Source organism: Thunnus thynnus, chromosome 1, assembly GCF_963924715.1.
Source record: "Thunnus thynnus chromosome 1, fThuThy2.1, whole genome shotgun sequence".
NCBI classification, from domain to species: Eukaryota; Metazoa; Chordata; class Actinopteri; order Scombriformes; family Scombridae; genus Thunnus; species Thunnus thynnus.
In genome coordinates this window covers 9,894,804-9,910,262 of record NC_089517.1, presented here as the reverse complement: position 1 = coordinate 9,910,262, position 15,459 = coordinate 9,894,804, and the positions used below count along the sequence as shown (strand labels likewise).

The 15,459-nt window shown below is 38.3% G+C and overlaps 1 protein-coding gene and 1 long non-coding RNA gene across 4 annotated transcripts in view; one reads left to right on the top strand and one right to left on the bottom strand.

The window, feature by feature from the left end:
• The window catches only part of csnk1g1 (casein kinase 1, gamma 1), a 31,294-nt gene extending 21,456 nt beyond the window's left edge, over positions 1–9,838 (top strand). Inside the window, exons 11-13 of one of the 3 annotated variants that reach the window (XM_067579788.1) lie at positions 1,303–1,413; positions 3,894–4,000; positions 8,630–9,838. In XM_067579788.1, the coding sequence (XP_067435889.1) occupies positions 1,303–1,413; positions 3,894–4,000; positions 8,630–8,684 (273 nt within the window). In that variant the 3' untranslated portion in view covers positions 8,685–9,838. Of the gene's footprint in view, positions 1–51; positions 1,232–1,302; positions 1,414–3,893; positions 4,001–8,629 lie in introns of those variants that run through there. The other 2 variants (XM_067579871.1, XM_067579949.1) reach the window with 2 other exon arrangements.
• LOC137174615 (uncharacterized) lies at positions 9,616–11,659 on the bottom strand. Its single transcript, XR_010925421.1, has 2 exons — positions 11,576–11,659; positions 9,616–9,668 (listed from the first exon to the last, which is right to left on the bottom strand). It is a non-coding gene; the product is annotated as an uncharacterized lncRNA (long non-coding RNA).
• Positions 11,660–15,459: the final 3,800 nt, after the last annotated feature.

Below are 15,459 nucleotides of genomic sequence, written 5' to 3'. Positions count from 1 at the left end.
TAAATATGAGGCACATAAGTGACTCAGTGCCATCCTGCTCTCCGCTCACAGGGATAGAAAGTCAGGATGACCAGCCGATGAGGAAAATCTCTCACAAAGTCCCAGAACAGTTCTGGATTCTTCAATTGTTAGGATCTCATCACTATCACCAAGTATAGTTAATGTGTCATTCAAGTAAGATGTTTTATTGTGGGGAGAGAAAAAAAAAAATTAAAGAATAATGACAATATTAGGATCTGTCACTTATTATGTCCTGTTTTTCCATAATACACTTTTAAATACATTTAAAAGATACATATATTTAAAACCAAAAACAATTAATTCTGTTTATAAAAGCATCCTCGACAGGATTTGGAAGGAAGAAATGATGAGTAAACACATCGCAGTGTCGTCTGCATACATGTTTATTTGTATAGCACCTTTCAACAAAAAGGCAATGCAAAGTGCTAACATAAAACATTAAATGCATTAAGACAAGACATTATAAGAAGACACATTTCTATAGGATTTAAAAGAGTAAAATAGACATTTTAAACTAGATTTGGCCAAAGTGCCTGATATGAATAAATGATTTGATTTAATAAAAGGCAGCAGCAAACGGAAAAGTCTTCAGCCTTGACATGACATAAAAGAAAATGAAAGTTACTGCCAGCGCAGGTGTGTTTCATTAATTGTGTATTCGGCCGGCCTCTCTAAGGGACTGCCTTTGCTGTACTTTGTGTGTTTTTTTTTTTTAATATTTGCCATCTGTTGTGGATGTAATTACAAAGTTCAGAGCTGTGATGAAAATTCTCGTTTTCTTCATAAAGAGGTTTGTGTGAATAGGGACAATCAAAAGTTTTATGTCAATTAAGGATTTTAATCATTATTTTCCTATATTTTGTTGTTGATTTTCGATTTGTCAACTGTTATAAAGACAGTTCATTAAACAAATGGAGCTGTTATATTAAAACGATTGTTAGGTATTGGTCAGTGGTTAAGGATTCGTTTGTGTTTAACTTTTAATGAGATGTACAATCTTACTTCCATTTGGCTTGAGGCTAATTAGTTTCTGGTTCAGTTCTCTGCCTGAGGCCTTGCTTTGATTTTAATTCACTCTTTTATTTTGTTGAGATTTTTTTTTTTTTCTTCTCCATTTCTCATGCTGCTTTGCATGGTACCTGGCCTCGCACACCCAAATACCCATCTTTCCTAACGCAACTATTCCATCACCCCCCCTCCCCCTCCCCCTCCCTCTCCCATCGCACCCCCCCAATCCCACTTCCCCCCCTCCCATCACCGATGCCCCCGACTCCTGAGCAGACAGCGGTCTCTGATCGACGAGGAGCATGGGAGGTGCAGCCCACTCGCCAAGCAAACTCGTCCTATCTGACCTCCCACCTGGCAGCGGACAGGCACGGGGGCTCAGTGCAGGTATACACCCCTCACCTGATCAACCAATAGCCCCTACACAGTCTCTATGGAGTCAGATCTGTCTCATAGAACCTGATCGAGAGAACACAAAGACTGTCTGTAAATTTCTATGGTCATCAGCCAAGATTTTTAAAGCTAAGCAGTATTTTTCAAACAGATGTAATATTTTGGATATTTGTTTGCTAGGTTAGCTAGGTACAGCTAATTTTATTTGTATCTTTCTATCTCCCATCTTGTTTCAAAGATAAAATGATCAACTCACAATATTTTTGAACAAATTTTTAAGGAAAGTTTTATCATTAAAATAGCCATTCTGTATTTCTCAGTCAAATTTAGCCTCATTTTAGTTGCTAATGTTAATTTAAGGCTATTTTTATACACATTTGAGAGTCATACAGAGAGGACAAAGTGGCACTCTCCACCCTAGAAACACTTTTTTTCCTGTAATTGAATTCTTCAGCAGAAAACCATATAAAATGACTGCTCATAGGTCATCACAAATTGGTGTTAATTTCCTGAATGTCATTGGCATTTTAAATTAGTGTTTATGATTCACAAGGATATGCAAAATACTAGATACCAGACTTTTTAACAGGACACGACATTTGTATTTTAGGCGTGTGTGTGTGTGTGTATGTGTGAGACAGATCTACCACCATACTCCTCCCCCACCCCTTTACCCCTGGCTGGGAAATGTTATTTTTTCTGCACCACCATATGCATGTCATCTGGTGCCACCCACCCCAGATGGTGAAGATGTTATGAAGCTTTATAAACAGCAGCCTTGGTTTTGGCATTTTGATCTCAGGTCCTACTCGTCATGGCGCTTGAACATTCCTTGCAAGACGAAGACCGCCTCTTGCATGGCAGGGGGACATGGCTCAGCCGGCTAAGTGCATGCTCTTAAGTAGTAAAGGGTCATTATGCTTAGAGGAACATCCTTGTGTAATTTTTGACTCCTTGCCATTACCCAAGATTGTCCCTGTCTCCAAGGAGCTATGTTTGCATAGGTGTGTACAGTGTTAGGATTTAGCAGATCTCCTCTTATTCTACTAAATGCCGTTCATGTTGAAACAGTGCATACAGTTGGTATTTCCCCTTTGTCTCCCGGTTGTCTACCAATGTCTCTCCAGCTCTGATTGGACTCACGGTGAAGGATGAGATACATAAAGCTAATGAAGATGTACAGATAGCTGCATTAAACTATAGATTAACACAACAAATGCCAGAAATCTGCATTCTTACACTGTCACTTTCCAGAACAATGATGTTATTTTATATGAAAGCAATTAAAATGATTACTGATCCTTCAACCTATTTATTTAGCTTTACAATTAAAATTTTAATATTGCAGAATTTTCTTTTAAATTCTTAAATGTGTAGTGTGGCCCAGAGAAAAACTAATAGCTGATCATGAAGAAGGCAAATCCCAAACACAGTGTTCACATCACTTAATGCAAAAAGACAGACATTACATTGTGGTCAGCTGGCAGTAATAAACTCAACAGTCACATTTCATCTCTTTCAAAGCACAAGTGATCTTTGTGCAGCCTGTTGGTTGTGATATTTGTAGCAGTTTGAGCGAAAGTAAATAAATCATTTTACCAACAGTTTGTTGTTTTTTCTACACTGTTCCAACATGAATGGCAGTAACAGGTGTGGGTAGACTGGGATTTACAAATGTTTACACTGTATACACCCATGCATATAAAAACACATTTTTTTTCAGTAATTATGTTATTTCTTCTGCAGGTTAATGGGACATCCATCAACACTTATTTATTGCATATTGTAATGTTATATTTGTCTGTCAGCAGACCATCTTTTTTTTTGTTGTTTGTTTTCACAAGTGATGTTTGTTCATTTATGTCTTTCTGATTTTCAGATTGCTTGTGTTTTTTTAGGTTTTTCTTCTGTGCAGGACTGCAAAGTGAAATTTAAAAGCTAGAAAATCATTTTTGATTAAATTTAATGACATTTACAGATCAAAATTCCTGATTCTAAAAATGCAGAATGATAAATTATACACATTAGACTGTTAAATATACATTATAAAACAGGTAAATCATGTTATTTTATTATGTTGTTTTAAATCTTCCAAAGAGACGTCATTTGTAGGTTCCTTAAACTCCAACCACCTGTTGTTGCCTTTTAGGGCCATCTGCTTTAAAGGGCCTTATGTGTAGGATATGAACATTTCCAACTGTGGTGACTATATCCTGACAGACAGCAGTGAGGAAAAAAGTCATTTAATACAACCCATTAATGTGATGTGCTTTTTTTTTTCTTTGCTGCTGAGTGACATGTTTCCGTTGTAGAGGAGACAGTAAAGTAACATTTTCTGCACTATTTCTTTAACCAGACTACTTTCCATCACAGCAGTGCCTGTTTTTTTTTTCACATGTTAACATGAAACTTGTTTTGTGGATTAACACAAACATCAGTGGGCGGATCTGAAGTAACGCCCGTCTGTGCCGCAGGTGGTCAGTTCAACCAACGGCGAGCTGAACGCGGACGATCCTCTGGCAGCTCATTCCAACGCTCCGATTACAGCTCAGGCAGAGGTGGAAGTGGTCGACGAGGCCAAGTATGTGTCATGCACCCGCCACACCTCTCCTCCACGTCCCATCTGTCGCTTCCTGTCTTTTCCCGCTCTTCCTCTCTTACCTCTCTCTCTCTCTCTTGTCTCTCTCATCTTTTGCTATGCTGTGGAATTGTGACAGCCCCGCACCCCCAGCTGTCATCCTGCTCCTGCCCCTCTTATCTCCTGTCTGACTGTGTGGGTTTTTTTGATCTTGACTGCTGCCTGTCTCTATACTGTTCTCTCGCTTAGATTTTTTTTTTTTTTTAAGACATAAAGAGCCAATAACTCAAATAGTTGGATTAACTTCTCATATGGAGCTAATACGAGTTCTCGTAATGGTAGTCTGAGCGCTAACACAGGCTACCTCACCTCTAGCGGCCTGATCATCTTCATCATGAAAGAAGTATTCCACTGTTGATCACCCAAATCTCCGTGTCTATTAACTGCTACTGATCAATGCAATACAGATTCTGTCAGTGTCCTCTGTGTTGTGGCAGCTACCAGATCATCTGTGTGGAGACTAACTCACATGTACAGTATAGAGGTTACGTTCATGACGCCATTGTATGCAAAAGTCACTTCTTTTCCTCCCCGAGTGGAGCAGACATGGAAACTACTCTTGCTGCTGTTGGCTTTGTTCAGTTTATCTTAAGTCTTCAGCACCATTAGCAGCAATGATGCCACGCTGCTGCACCGCTGGGCTGAACGACACACGGTTCAGCCGACTGAGAAGAACAGTTTGAATTTGAGGTTGTTGAATATTACGTTACACAGTGTTTGTTTGTTGTTTGTTAGACTAACAGGAGCTCAGGAGCAAAATTCGCAAACCAGAGATTAAGTTACAAGCTACAAAAAGGACTGAGAGCTGCACACAACAAGACGTAAAAGACATGTGTTTAGTCTTTCAGTTCAGGCTTCGAGGTTTGAGGGGTAGGAAGCGGTCAAGAGTTGTGTGTAGTTGGTTCTGCTACCAAGCCGGACCTCAACGTTGCAAACAGAGCAGTTATCCGCCGTTATAAGGCCGCAGTGGAAACGCGCGTTCATGGTGAAGCCCATGGAATAATGCTACTGGATAAAAGTTTTAATTGTTAAATATTAGCTAAGTAGGCCTAGTTAGGGTTTGGAGTGTGTAGCTGGTAGAAGTGTGTGTTACATCTGAATTAACAATAATAATAATTTAAGCAGATAAATTGCTCTTTTAATGGCCGTTACTGGTATATACACAACTAAAACAGTGGAGTATTGCTGTAATCCAAACAAAATGTGTGTTAATTTTGTTGCGTGTTCAATTATAAGGTTCCCACAAGCTCAGTTTTCCTCTTTCCTAAAGAAGCTATAAGATTTTATCCTGTGACATCGTTGCAAACAGCAAAGTTAAACTCGAAGAGGTTTCCTGTTACACTAGATGTCCTAATACATCTAATATATCAGGATAAAAGATGTTTATTAGGGTTTTAGCTCAATTCCATGTAGTTATTTTAATAAACATGTACCATCTTTCCCACCAGAGTGAATCAAAGCCACCGTGAAAAACGATTCCCTTCTGCTCTGTTCCCTCATGAATCCTCCCAGAGGTTCACTCGCATTAATTTGCGCTCATTTCTATTTCTGCCGAGATGACAGGCCTGTCCTCCTGTTGTTTCCATTCACACAATTGTTTGATATGATGATTGGCGTGTTTACCGGCAGCCTCTTTGATACCTCGTCAAACAAGTCGATGCTTGCTATAAGAACATGAAGTGATGAATGCAAATCACACTACTCATGCCGTTTAATTAATGCTTTGCCTTTTTTGAGGGAATATCAGGGTTTCTGTGGTGAATTAATACCACACGTATAGTTGACTCTTTCATCTTTACATTTTACATTCATGGGCCGAAATTTGTATCTAACTGTCGAACAATAACAAATAATTTCCAGTCTCTTCAGGTTTAGTCTGGATCTCTGTTTCTATCACTGATATATAGCTATAATGCATAGTTAATAAAATCATAATATAGGCTCATACATCTTCCAGCTCATTTATTCTTTTCTAGCTGACTGCATTGCACAGTGGTTGAGCCCCATTAAGTTTCAATAGATTCTTGTGGAGTATGGATTTCCTTACAGTGGTGCCACACTGACATACAATACTGTACCACCAGTACACTGCTTTTGGTTTATTTATTGAAATAATTCCAATATGTTTATAAAACTCAACAAATCCGACTTTGTGAGGGATAAAACAGTAAAATCCTCGACTCATTTCCATCATTACGCCTGTTGTTTTTACTCTCAACTAAAGCTGCAACAATTACTCCAGTAGTAGATCAACAGAAAATTAATCAGCAACTGTTTTGATCTTTGTTTTAGTCTTTTTTTTTCTTTTTTTTTTTTTGAGGAAAAATATTAGCTGGTTGCAGCTTCTCATATGTGAGGATTTGAAATATTTGTGTGTCATACATGATCTTAAACTGAATCTTTGGATTTTGGACTGTTGATCAGACAAAACGCATCATTTGAAGACCTCACTTTGGGCTTTAAGAATTTCTTTTTTTTTTTTTTTTTTTTTTTTTTTTACAGTTTTTTGACATTTAATAGACAAAAAGCTTAATTGATTAATGGAGAAAATAATCAGCAGATTAATGGATAATGAAAATAATTAGTTGCCAACAATCCACCAGCTGTTACCAAGATGGCGACGGCGTTCAATGTCTGACATTAAAAATATTAGAAAAAGGAACTAAAGAACAAAAAACTTAATCATATGAACAATCCATCCAATATTTCAGGAAGCAGACTGTAATTTTCAAGATTCAATACACACTCATACAAAACTTATATTGTAAATTCTGGGACACATAATAAACCCAACACTCAGCCCGGATGTGCTCTTGGACCTCTAACATAAGAAGAAACAGCTGCAGACTAGATTTCACTATAATCTTTTCTCCTTTTTAACCTTTCAAACGTTCCCCTCTCTCCGTGTCCACCTGTGTCCTGTTGGTATGTGTATGTATGTGTGTGTGCGTGTGTGCATGTTTGTGTGGCATGTGCCCGGTCCCATCATCTTGGTCTTGCTGTATTAATCTATCTTTCTTTTCTCTTTACACTCTTTCCTCTCTCTTCTTCTTCTGTAGCTGCGTGAAAATGCTCAACCTGTGGTGAGTCCCTCTCTGCTCTAGTCCACATCAGACTCATGGGACAGGGAGTGGACCAGCCTAGGCTGGGCCCAGTGGAGTTGTTATATATAAAATCTTAAATGTGAACTCTTCACTGGTACATTTTGTGCCACACACCTCTGAGAACACTGAAATACTGTGTGTTAATTTTTTATTTATTTATTTATTTTTTTAACCGTCACCTGATGTTGAAAGTGACACATAATGAGTAGAGAATAAACCGTTCTGCCTCTTAAAACCTAAAAGTAAGAACAAGTGTCACATCAGGGCAGAAACAACAAGAAGTATATCAATCTAAGTGAACTAAACCATCACTTCTCTCTTCTGTGTGCCTGTTAGTAACACATTTGGCTTCAGAATAAAGATCGTAAAACTCTTGTTGCATGGTGCACCATTATTCGTTTTTAATGGATTAATCTAAGAGTACCCTATGTCTTGATCCACAGCTTTTTTTTTTCTTGTCTTTGTATGTTTTTATTGAAAAAAGTAAGATACAACACACTCAACTCATAATACCATGAAAACTGGGTGCTGAACCCTTAAAGTAGTTGATAATTATAAAGAAAGACTAGGACAGCACTCCAAATTGACTTTTTTAATCCCCACAAAGACATTTCAAGTAAGACGCCGTTCTTCAGCGTGCGTACTGGTAATTACACAATCAGCAGACGCAGGGGGGGTTAATTAGAAATGTCCACAACTGGCACAACAGGTCTATCCCAGCAGGGGGAGCCACAAACATATGATAAAACAATTTATAGACAATAATAAACAGAAGGGAAAAAAAACACAAATTACATTCAGTTCATAAGAAACAAGCAAATGAAATCTCTTCATTCAAGCCGTTGGGAATGTATCCCAAACTCTCTGAAGAAGGATTAAGATCGTTAAACTTGTTGCATGGTGCACCATTCTTCGTTTTTTTTACTGAATTAATCTAAGAGTACCCAGTCACTGTCCTATGTCTTGATCCACAGCTTTTTTCTTGTCTTTGTATGTTTTTATTGATCATTCAGGCTCATCGTGTCTTGTGCTCTTTGTGTGCACTGCTCCATTTTTTTTTTTTTTATTATATTTTTTTGCATAAGAGAAATATCTCCTTCAGAGTCACTGCAGCGGTGTGTAGTCGAGTCCTCTCCGTCATGTCGCTGCTCACGTCGACAGCTCGAACATGTCGGGAGGTGAATAAGCATGCAAACACTTGGTGGATGGAAACGCATCCATCTCGTCTTTGATGCTGTTGTTGTTTTACTAATTAAAACCTTTTGCCGGCTGCAGTCGTCATTATTATGATTCCCCCCAAAAAAACAAATTGATGTCCAGATTTGAATGAGTCAAATTAAGCTTTGTGATATTTAACACACTAATTTAAGCAGTCCGCTCGTCTTTGTTTGTTTTTGTTCTTTCTCTTTTGTTTCATCTGAAGCCTCACTCATCTACATGTGGGTTTAATGTCCGTCTCTGTCTGCAGGTGCTGCTGTTTCTTCAAGCGAAAACGGAAGAAGAACACGCCGCGACACAAATGATCATCCGCCACCGGCCTGAAACGTTCCGAGTGTCCGGCTCAGTTGATTGTGATTTCAGAAATCAGTAAAGGTCCCATTCAGAATAAAAGGAGACAGCTGAGAGATCTTGATTGAATTGTTTCTCTGGAGGGACCAGTCGAAATGGTTTGTTGAGATGTACAAGACGCTTGTGTCTTTTTGATGGGAGTCCTTTTTTTTTTGTTTTTGTTGTTGTTGTTTTTTTTTTTTTTTTTTCCTCCTCCAAGATGTGTGGGAATGTTTTGCAGGCCAGTAGGCCAAAAGGGGAACTTTTTTTTGTTGGAATTTTGCAGAGGATAAATTTGTTTTTGTCTTTTTTTTGTTGTTTTTCCTCTCCAAGACGCATTTTTCTCTCCTCATTTTTGGCTTTTTTTTTTTTTTTTTTTTTGCTCCTGTTTCCCTTCCGCGGTATTGCAAAAGGAAGAGACGGATCTTCCTGTGGAATCATGTTGCATACTAGGATTTCATTGTCCTTTTTTGATTTCTCTGTGACTCACAAAATCATATTTTTTCATTTCGCCTCTGTCAAGTCCCACATGAGAGTGTTTTTTTTTTTTTTTTTTTCGCCCCCCTTGTTGGTTTGCTAACTCATTTTGACACAAAGCCCTTTTGGTCATTCCAGACGTGGGACTGAATGTAAACCTGAACACATGAGGAGCCAAGAGCGTAACCGCCTATATTCAACAAACAGGCACAAAAGAGCGTCAGTCAGCCATTTGGCCCCCTGCACTTTTTTCCTCCAAAGAGGTCAACCCTGGCACCGGGACCCGGGCTTGAGAGAACAGAAGACCAGAGACGCCTCCTGCACTGTGTTCTCTGAGGATGATTTCTGCTCACGCTGCTTGGTTAAAGCACTCCCCTTAACCACGCCGCTGTCAAAACACACTACAGTCTCTTTTTGACTCTCATGCAGTTTTGGTCCTGTTGGCTTTTGTGATGAGCAGCAACTTGACACTTGTAGTTGGGCTGAAAAAAAAACAAACAAAAAAAAAAATGCTATTTATGCTATTTATCTCTTAGTTGCCACCAGTTTTCTTACTAATTCTACAACATACACACTGAATGTATGGACAGAACCGTAAATGACTTTGGAGCATTTATATAATCTGTCATGCGCATGGGAAGGAAATTGCAGTTACGCAGTTTAAAAGCAAGACCAATGTTTAAAAAAAACAAAAACAAAAAAAAAAAAAACAGGAAAAAAGTGAGACCAAAACTAAATGGATTTTGGGGGGGGGGTGGGAGGGTCTTAAATGTTCTTGATCTTATAATGTGATGGTTAAATAATAACGGACTCTACACCAGTAGACACTGGGGGGGATGTTGCTTTGGAGCGCCAAGAGAAACTGGCGTGAGATGGTTTTGGAGATTAAATCACAGCCTCTCGGCGCTACTGTCCAATGCCTTAACCCCAACCAACCAACCAACCGACCAACCGACCAACCAACAGACCACCACATCACATCACCAGTCTGGATAAACAAGGTGGCAGCATGATGGTTGTGAGATTTTTTTCTTTTTTTTTTTTTTTTTTTGTTTGCAGCGCAATTGTTTGGGGGTCACCTGTATAATAAAGCCCAAAGTTGTGGACTGTTACTAGTTAGTGTAGAGCAGTTGATGACTTCCCGTTTAACACTGAACATGTATTCCCAAGAGAGCGATGCCAAATGGAAGGTTTGGTGTAATAATCTACGACGGTGTTAAAGATGTCGTCCCCCCCCCCCCCCCCCCCCCCCCCCCCCCGCCCCCTACATGTCCAGTCTGAAGACCCCTCTGTGCTGCAAAAGCAACGTTTGATGTTTGGGGCGACTCTGCTGAAGCGCTCTCTTCTGCAAACGTCAAGAGAGAGAGAGAGAGAAAGCGTCAACGCAAAGGGCGGATACGTGAACATTTCCCTACCATTTTTCTTTTTTTCTTTTTCTTATTTTAATTTCGTGTCATGGAGGACTGCCTTGAAACAATATCCTCAATATGTCACCTTGCCTATCCTCCTTTACAGAGTGAATTTCATAGGTGTTTTTATTTTTTTATTTTGTATCTTGCTAATGTGAATTTTTTTAATGCATTTTTTTTTTCCCATTCCAAATAGCCATGGTTTTATGGGGAAAGAGAGGGTAACAAAAAACAAACAAACAAACAAAAAAAAAAGAAGCTCGACACCATGACTGCACTACATTTGTTGACCCCGGCTTTCCCTAACGAGACCCTGCCTTCTTAATACTGTACTTTAAACGTGCTTATTACTTTAATTGTAGCTGCCTCGTGTGCAAGGCCTTCCCTATAGGGTGCAGGGAATACACTTTTTTTGGGGGGGTTTGTTTTTTTGTTTTTTTTTTATCCCCGCCCACTCCTTTTTGTGCCATGACACCCTCCTCCTCCTCTCTACACACACACACACACACGCATGCACACACACACACTCACATGCAAGTCCTAGATTAAAATCAGCTCCCAGCAGAGTGTTAGATTTGGCGTTTTGCGGACCTGCTCCTTCATCTTTAGAAATACAATGTTGTAGATGTTGCAAACTATCTCAATGAATCAGTATGTAAACCTGCTTGTTGCGTGTATTTACACTGTATAGCTTTTGTTTTTGTTTTGTTTTTTTTCTCACCCCTGGTTACTCATGTCACTTACTTCGGGGGTCTAAGTTATTGTGTTATTGAAAGTACTTGAATATGAAAATCTACGGGACCTTTTCTGTTTTTTGTTTTTTTTTTTTGTTTTTTTATTATTTTTCTCAGTCGTTACCATGGTAATTCCACACATAGGATTTTAGGGGAACGGTGGGAAAACAGGCTATTTGAATGACAGGTATTCATTTCTTAGTGCCTCTTGACGGTGTTGGACAGGTTAAAGTCTGTCAGACTCACCTGCGGTGTCCCGTGTTCACTGGTGTAAATGACCGGATGAGACTTGAATCGTCATTTTTCCACCCGGACGAGAGATGCAGTCAGATGTTGGTTTGGAGGTTTAAAAAAAAAAATCACTTTTTTTGTTTTTTGTCTCTGTGAAACATTCATCTGTATCTTTATCTGGTGTCTGTGAAATCTTTTTTTTTTGTTTTTTCAGACGCCAAACCTGCTGACATCTGCTGCCCTGCGATTCTCCCCGCAAAGCATCAGCGACACCTTAAGAAAAGTTGAAAAGTATTCCGTGCGTAGTGAGATGGATATCCAGACTATATAGCCTTCAATGTTTCCCCCCCCTCTTGAATTCCCCGAGTGCCATTCCTGACTACTACTACTACTAGCCCATGCCTTTTACCTGTGCCAGGAAAATATGAAGTTGAATGTCTTTTTGATCATCGCATTCCACCTTGTGTCCTTGACGTCAAAAACTGTGTCCACTTGTCATTTTTTGAAAAATCGCAGAGCAAGATGGCTCGATTCAGTGTTGGAGAGCGTCAGGGGGGGAAAAAAAGTGTTTTTATGACTCGTTCCTGTTGGTTTCTTTTCTCTTTTTTTCTGTTATAACTCAAAAGAAACCTTTTTTATCGACCAAGTTTTATAATTTCAGAGTCGGACGTGAGTTTATGTGACTGGTCATCTTTGCAACATCTGCTTCTTCCTTAAAACTGTGGGTCGCCTCGCTCTTTAGCTCACGGCTGAAAATGGTAGATATAATAGATATATTACTCTGATGTATTTACTTTTTACTCTCTGGGCCTCGTACAGAGCAATATAAGAGTACTCTGTATGATTTGTATCTGCATGGCTTATCTGGAGACGACGGCGGTCTTCTCCGGTGAATTTTCTCTCCTGTAGGGCTCATATACTGTCGGGTCAGTGAGACGTTATGGCTTCCAGTCCTCATGTAAAATAAATTACAAAAAAAAAAAACAAAAAAAAAAAAAAAAAGAAAAGTCTTCATTTCTTCTCACAACACATTCCATTTCAGTTCCCACCATTTCTTAAAGCGTTCACTTGAGTCAGACTTTGCCTCTTTGTGTTGATTGCGTTGGATTTACTCTGGTTGTGTGTAAGTCACGTTCCTGTGTGTCAAAGCTGTGTAAATCAAAGCAAAGGACAGTAAAAGTGTGAATGAATGGCTTAGGTCTTTATTTTATTTTTATTTTTTTGGGTTCTCTGGCACTTTTCCTTGTTGCTGTACTGTAGAATTGTCTTGGATTTACTGTATATTTTTTCTTTGAGGGAGAGGTTTAGGGTGACATTTACTGCAATATTGTGATGATTATTTGAAAATTGTAAATTGTACAGAGTTCACAGTTGTAGTCTTTGTTCTTTCTGTTGGGGTTCCAGATAAAAGATGTATTCTTTGATCATTTTTTTTTTCCCTCTCAGACTGTGGAAAAATCAAATTGTACAGTTCAAAGAGTTTATCCTCCCCTCAACATTGTTTTTTTTTTTTCTTTTTTTTTTTCCAGAGCTATGATTAAGAGAAAAACTGTAAATAAATATTATTGTGTTGAAATATGAATGTCACTTCAAAAATGTATTTGAATGAGTTAGTCAAGGGCTTCAATGAATGAAGGACCCAAGTTTCTTCTTTTTATGGTTTCATATTTTTAATTTGCAGAAAGGTAAAGGTCCTTTTTATCTGAAAAGCGTTTTTTTTTTTAATTTTATTTTTATGTTTTTTTGTTTTTCCTCCTTGGATTCATATAATACAATGTGTCACACATGAACCTTATAAAATCACTTTTTATTCCCTCCACACCTAAAGGGAAACTCCAGTTTGCACCCTTTTTTATGTAAAATAAAAGATCTCTCCACCTTGTGGGAATGTCTTTTGTCAAATGATTTTGTACCTTTTGCTTCTGATACCACGAGTCATTTAATGGAAACATTAAATGTACATAGATGATGATGATACCAGCTAGTTTATATAAATGTTGGGAGTAGATTTATAATATGAGATTCAAATACATGATAAGATTTTGTCCTTTTTGTTTCAGGTCAGGACTTCATTCTGATGTCTTGGCACTTATTAACATACCTTCACTGATTCTCTGTTTCTAAAGTAACGGAAAAAATCTGGTTAGTGCCTAAACTGTGGAGAAGAGACTCTTTAAAATTTTTTGTCTCATGTTTTTCTCCTTCGTCCACATGCCTTGGCCTCTTCACAGGGAGTTGATATCATTTATTTCTCTCTCTCTTTTTTTTATTTATTAGGATGTAAAACACATTACATCATGACAATAAACATGAACACAGACAGCAGGTGCTTCAATAAGTCTTTTAAAGAGGAACTTATGAAGAACTTGGTGTCAGAGGTCATCTGGCTAAGAACGAGATGTTTCTTTCCAGAGTATGTTGTCCAGATGGCAGATTTACATTAGTTATAGTCGAGGATAAGACTCTGATTGGTATTTACGACGGTAGCTCCCAACTTTTTTGGTTTGTGACCCTTTAAATCAAAGCAACGTCCACACATGACCCCTCCGTCACAAGCTGTATATTTATTAGTTGTGAGTAGAGTAATGTTCCTTCATTGACTAGTATTTAGGAGGCTTAAAGACGGGTTACTTTATAGTCTTACGATAAGAAAAAATAATTTGTGTAGTTAGGACATGTTTTTCTTTTTTCCTATCTTTTTCTTTATCATCTCTTAGGTGTATTTTGGGATCTTTGGGGGTTCCCCACATTGAAAACAGATGAGTTAGTAAGTAAAATTAAATATTAATATCAAAATTAACAGTTGTACAGTTGAACTCTAAAGGTTAAACATGTAATGTTTCATGTTAGATGTGATGAGTTCACAGATGTGCAATATAAGATTATAGATTTTATGTCGGTATATAATGTGTAATATCCATGAAGGGGGATAGAGTCTGTGTCTGTGGGGGTCCTGGGCCAGTTGATGAGACCAGCTGCAGAAGACGACGTGAGGTTTTTTGGTCTTCATACACCTCCCAAGTCTGTAAATGTGGCAGATATCCACTTGATCTGACAGACTGCTGACGTTTCATAAGCTTCAGATAAACTTTTAAATGGGTTTTTGCACAAAATGATCCACTGCGGACCCACTGTGGATTTTGGCCCCCATCACTTACATTGAAAGCACATTTTATGGGGATCATTTAATAGCCAGTATGAACAGGAGGAATGATTACAGCGAGTGTTCACATGGACACCCAACTGTTTTAAGACAGACTTGAAGAATTGTGAACCTCTCCTTTAAGATCACAGATTAAGTTTACAATCAGTCATTCTGAGGTTGTATATTTTCTGTTGCACAAGGATGCAGGTGAGCAACTGATACAGCAACATATTTTATTTTTAAAGCAATGTTCCACCTTTGATAGAATCTTGGCTTTATATGTTTTCTGGCAAAAAAGCCGTCCAAATATTTTGGACTTTCTTTAGCAGATGACAGGTTGAGCCATTTTCAACCCATGAAATGCCGATTTTTTATAAACTTGGTGTCAGTGTCAATATTAACGCCAGCATTGATGTGTTTAATCACAGTACAGTCATATAATTCGGTTTACAGCTAAAAAAAAAAAAAAACAACAAACATATTTAAGTGTGCAGTATATCTTTAATAGCCGCTATGGACAGAAGGAATGATTACAGACAGGAAAACTTCTGCCAGTGTTCATATGAGCACTCGACTGGAAAAACTCTGAAACTATTGCAGTTTTTCTCAATTGCTAAGACACATTTCTTGAAATGATGCTCTATTTCCCAAAAATCTAAACACAAATGCATAACTGCACACTCATCCTCACACACTTCAAACTTCCATGTCAAAACCACATAATCTTACATCTAAACCAAACTTTGCCTTCAGA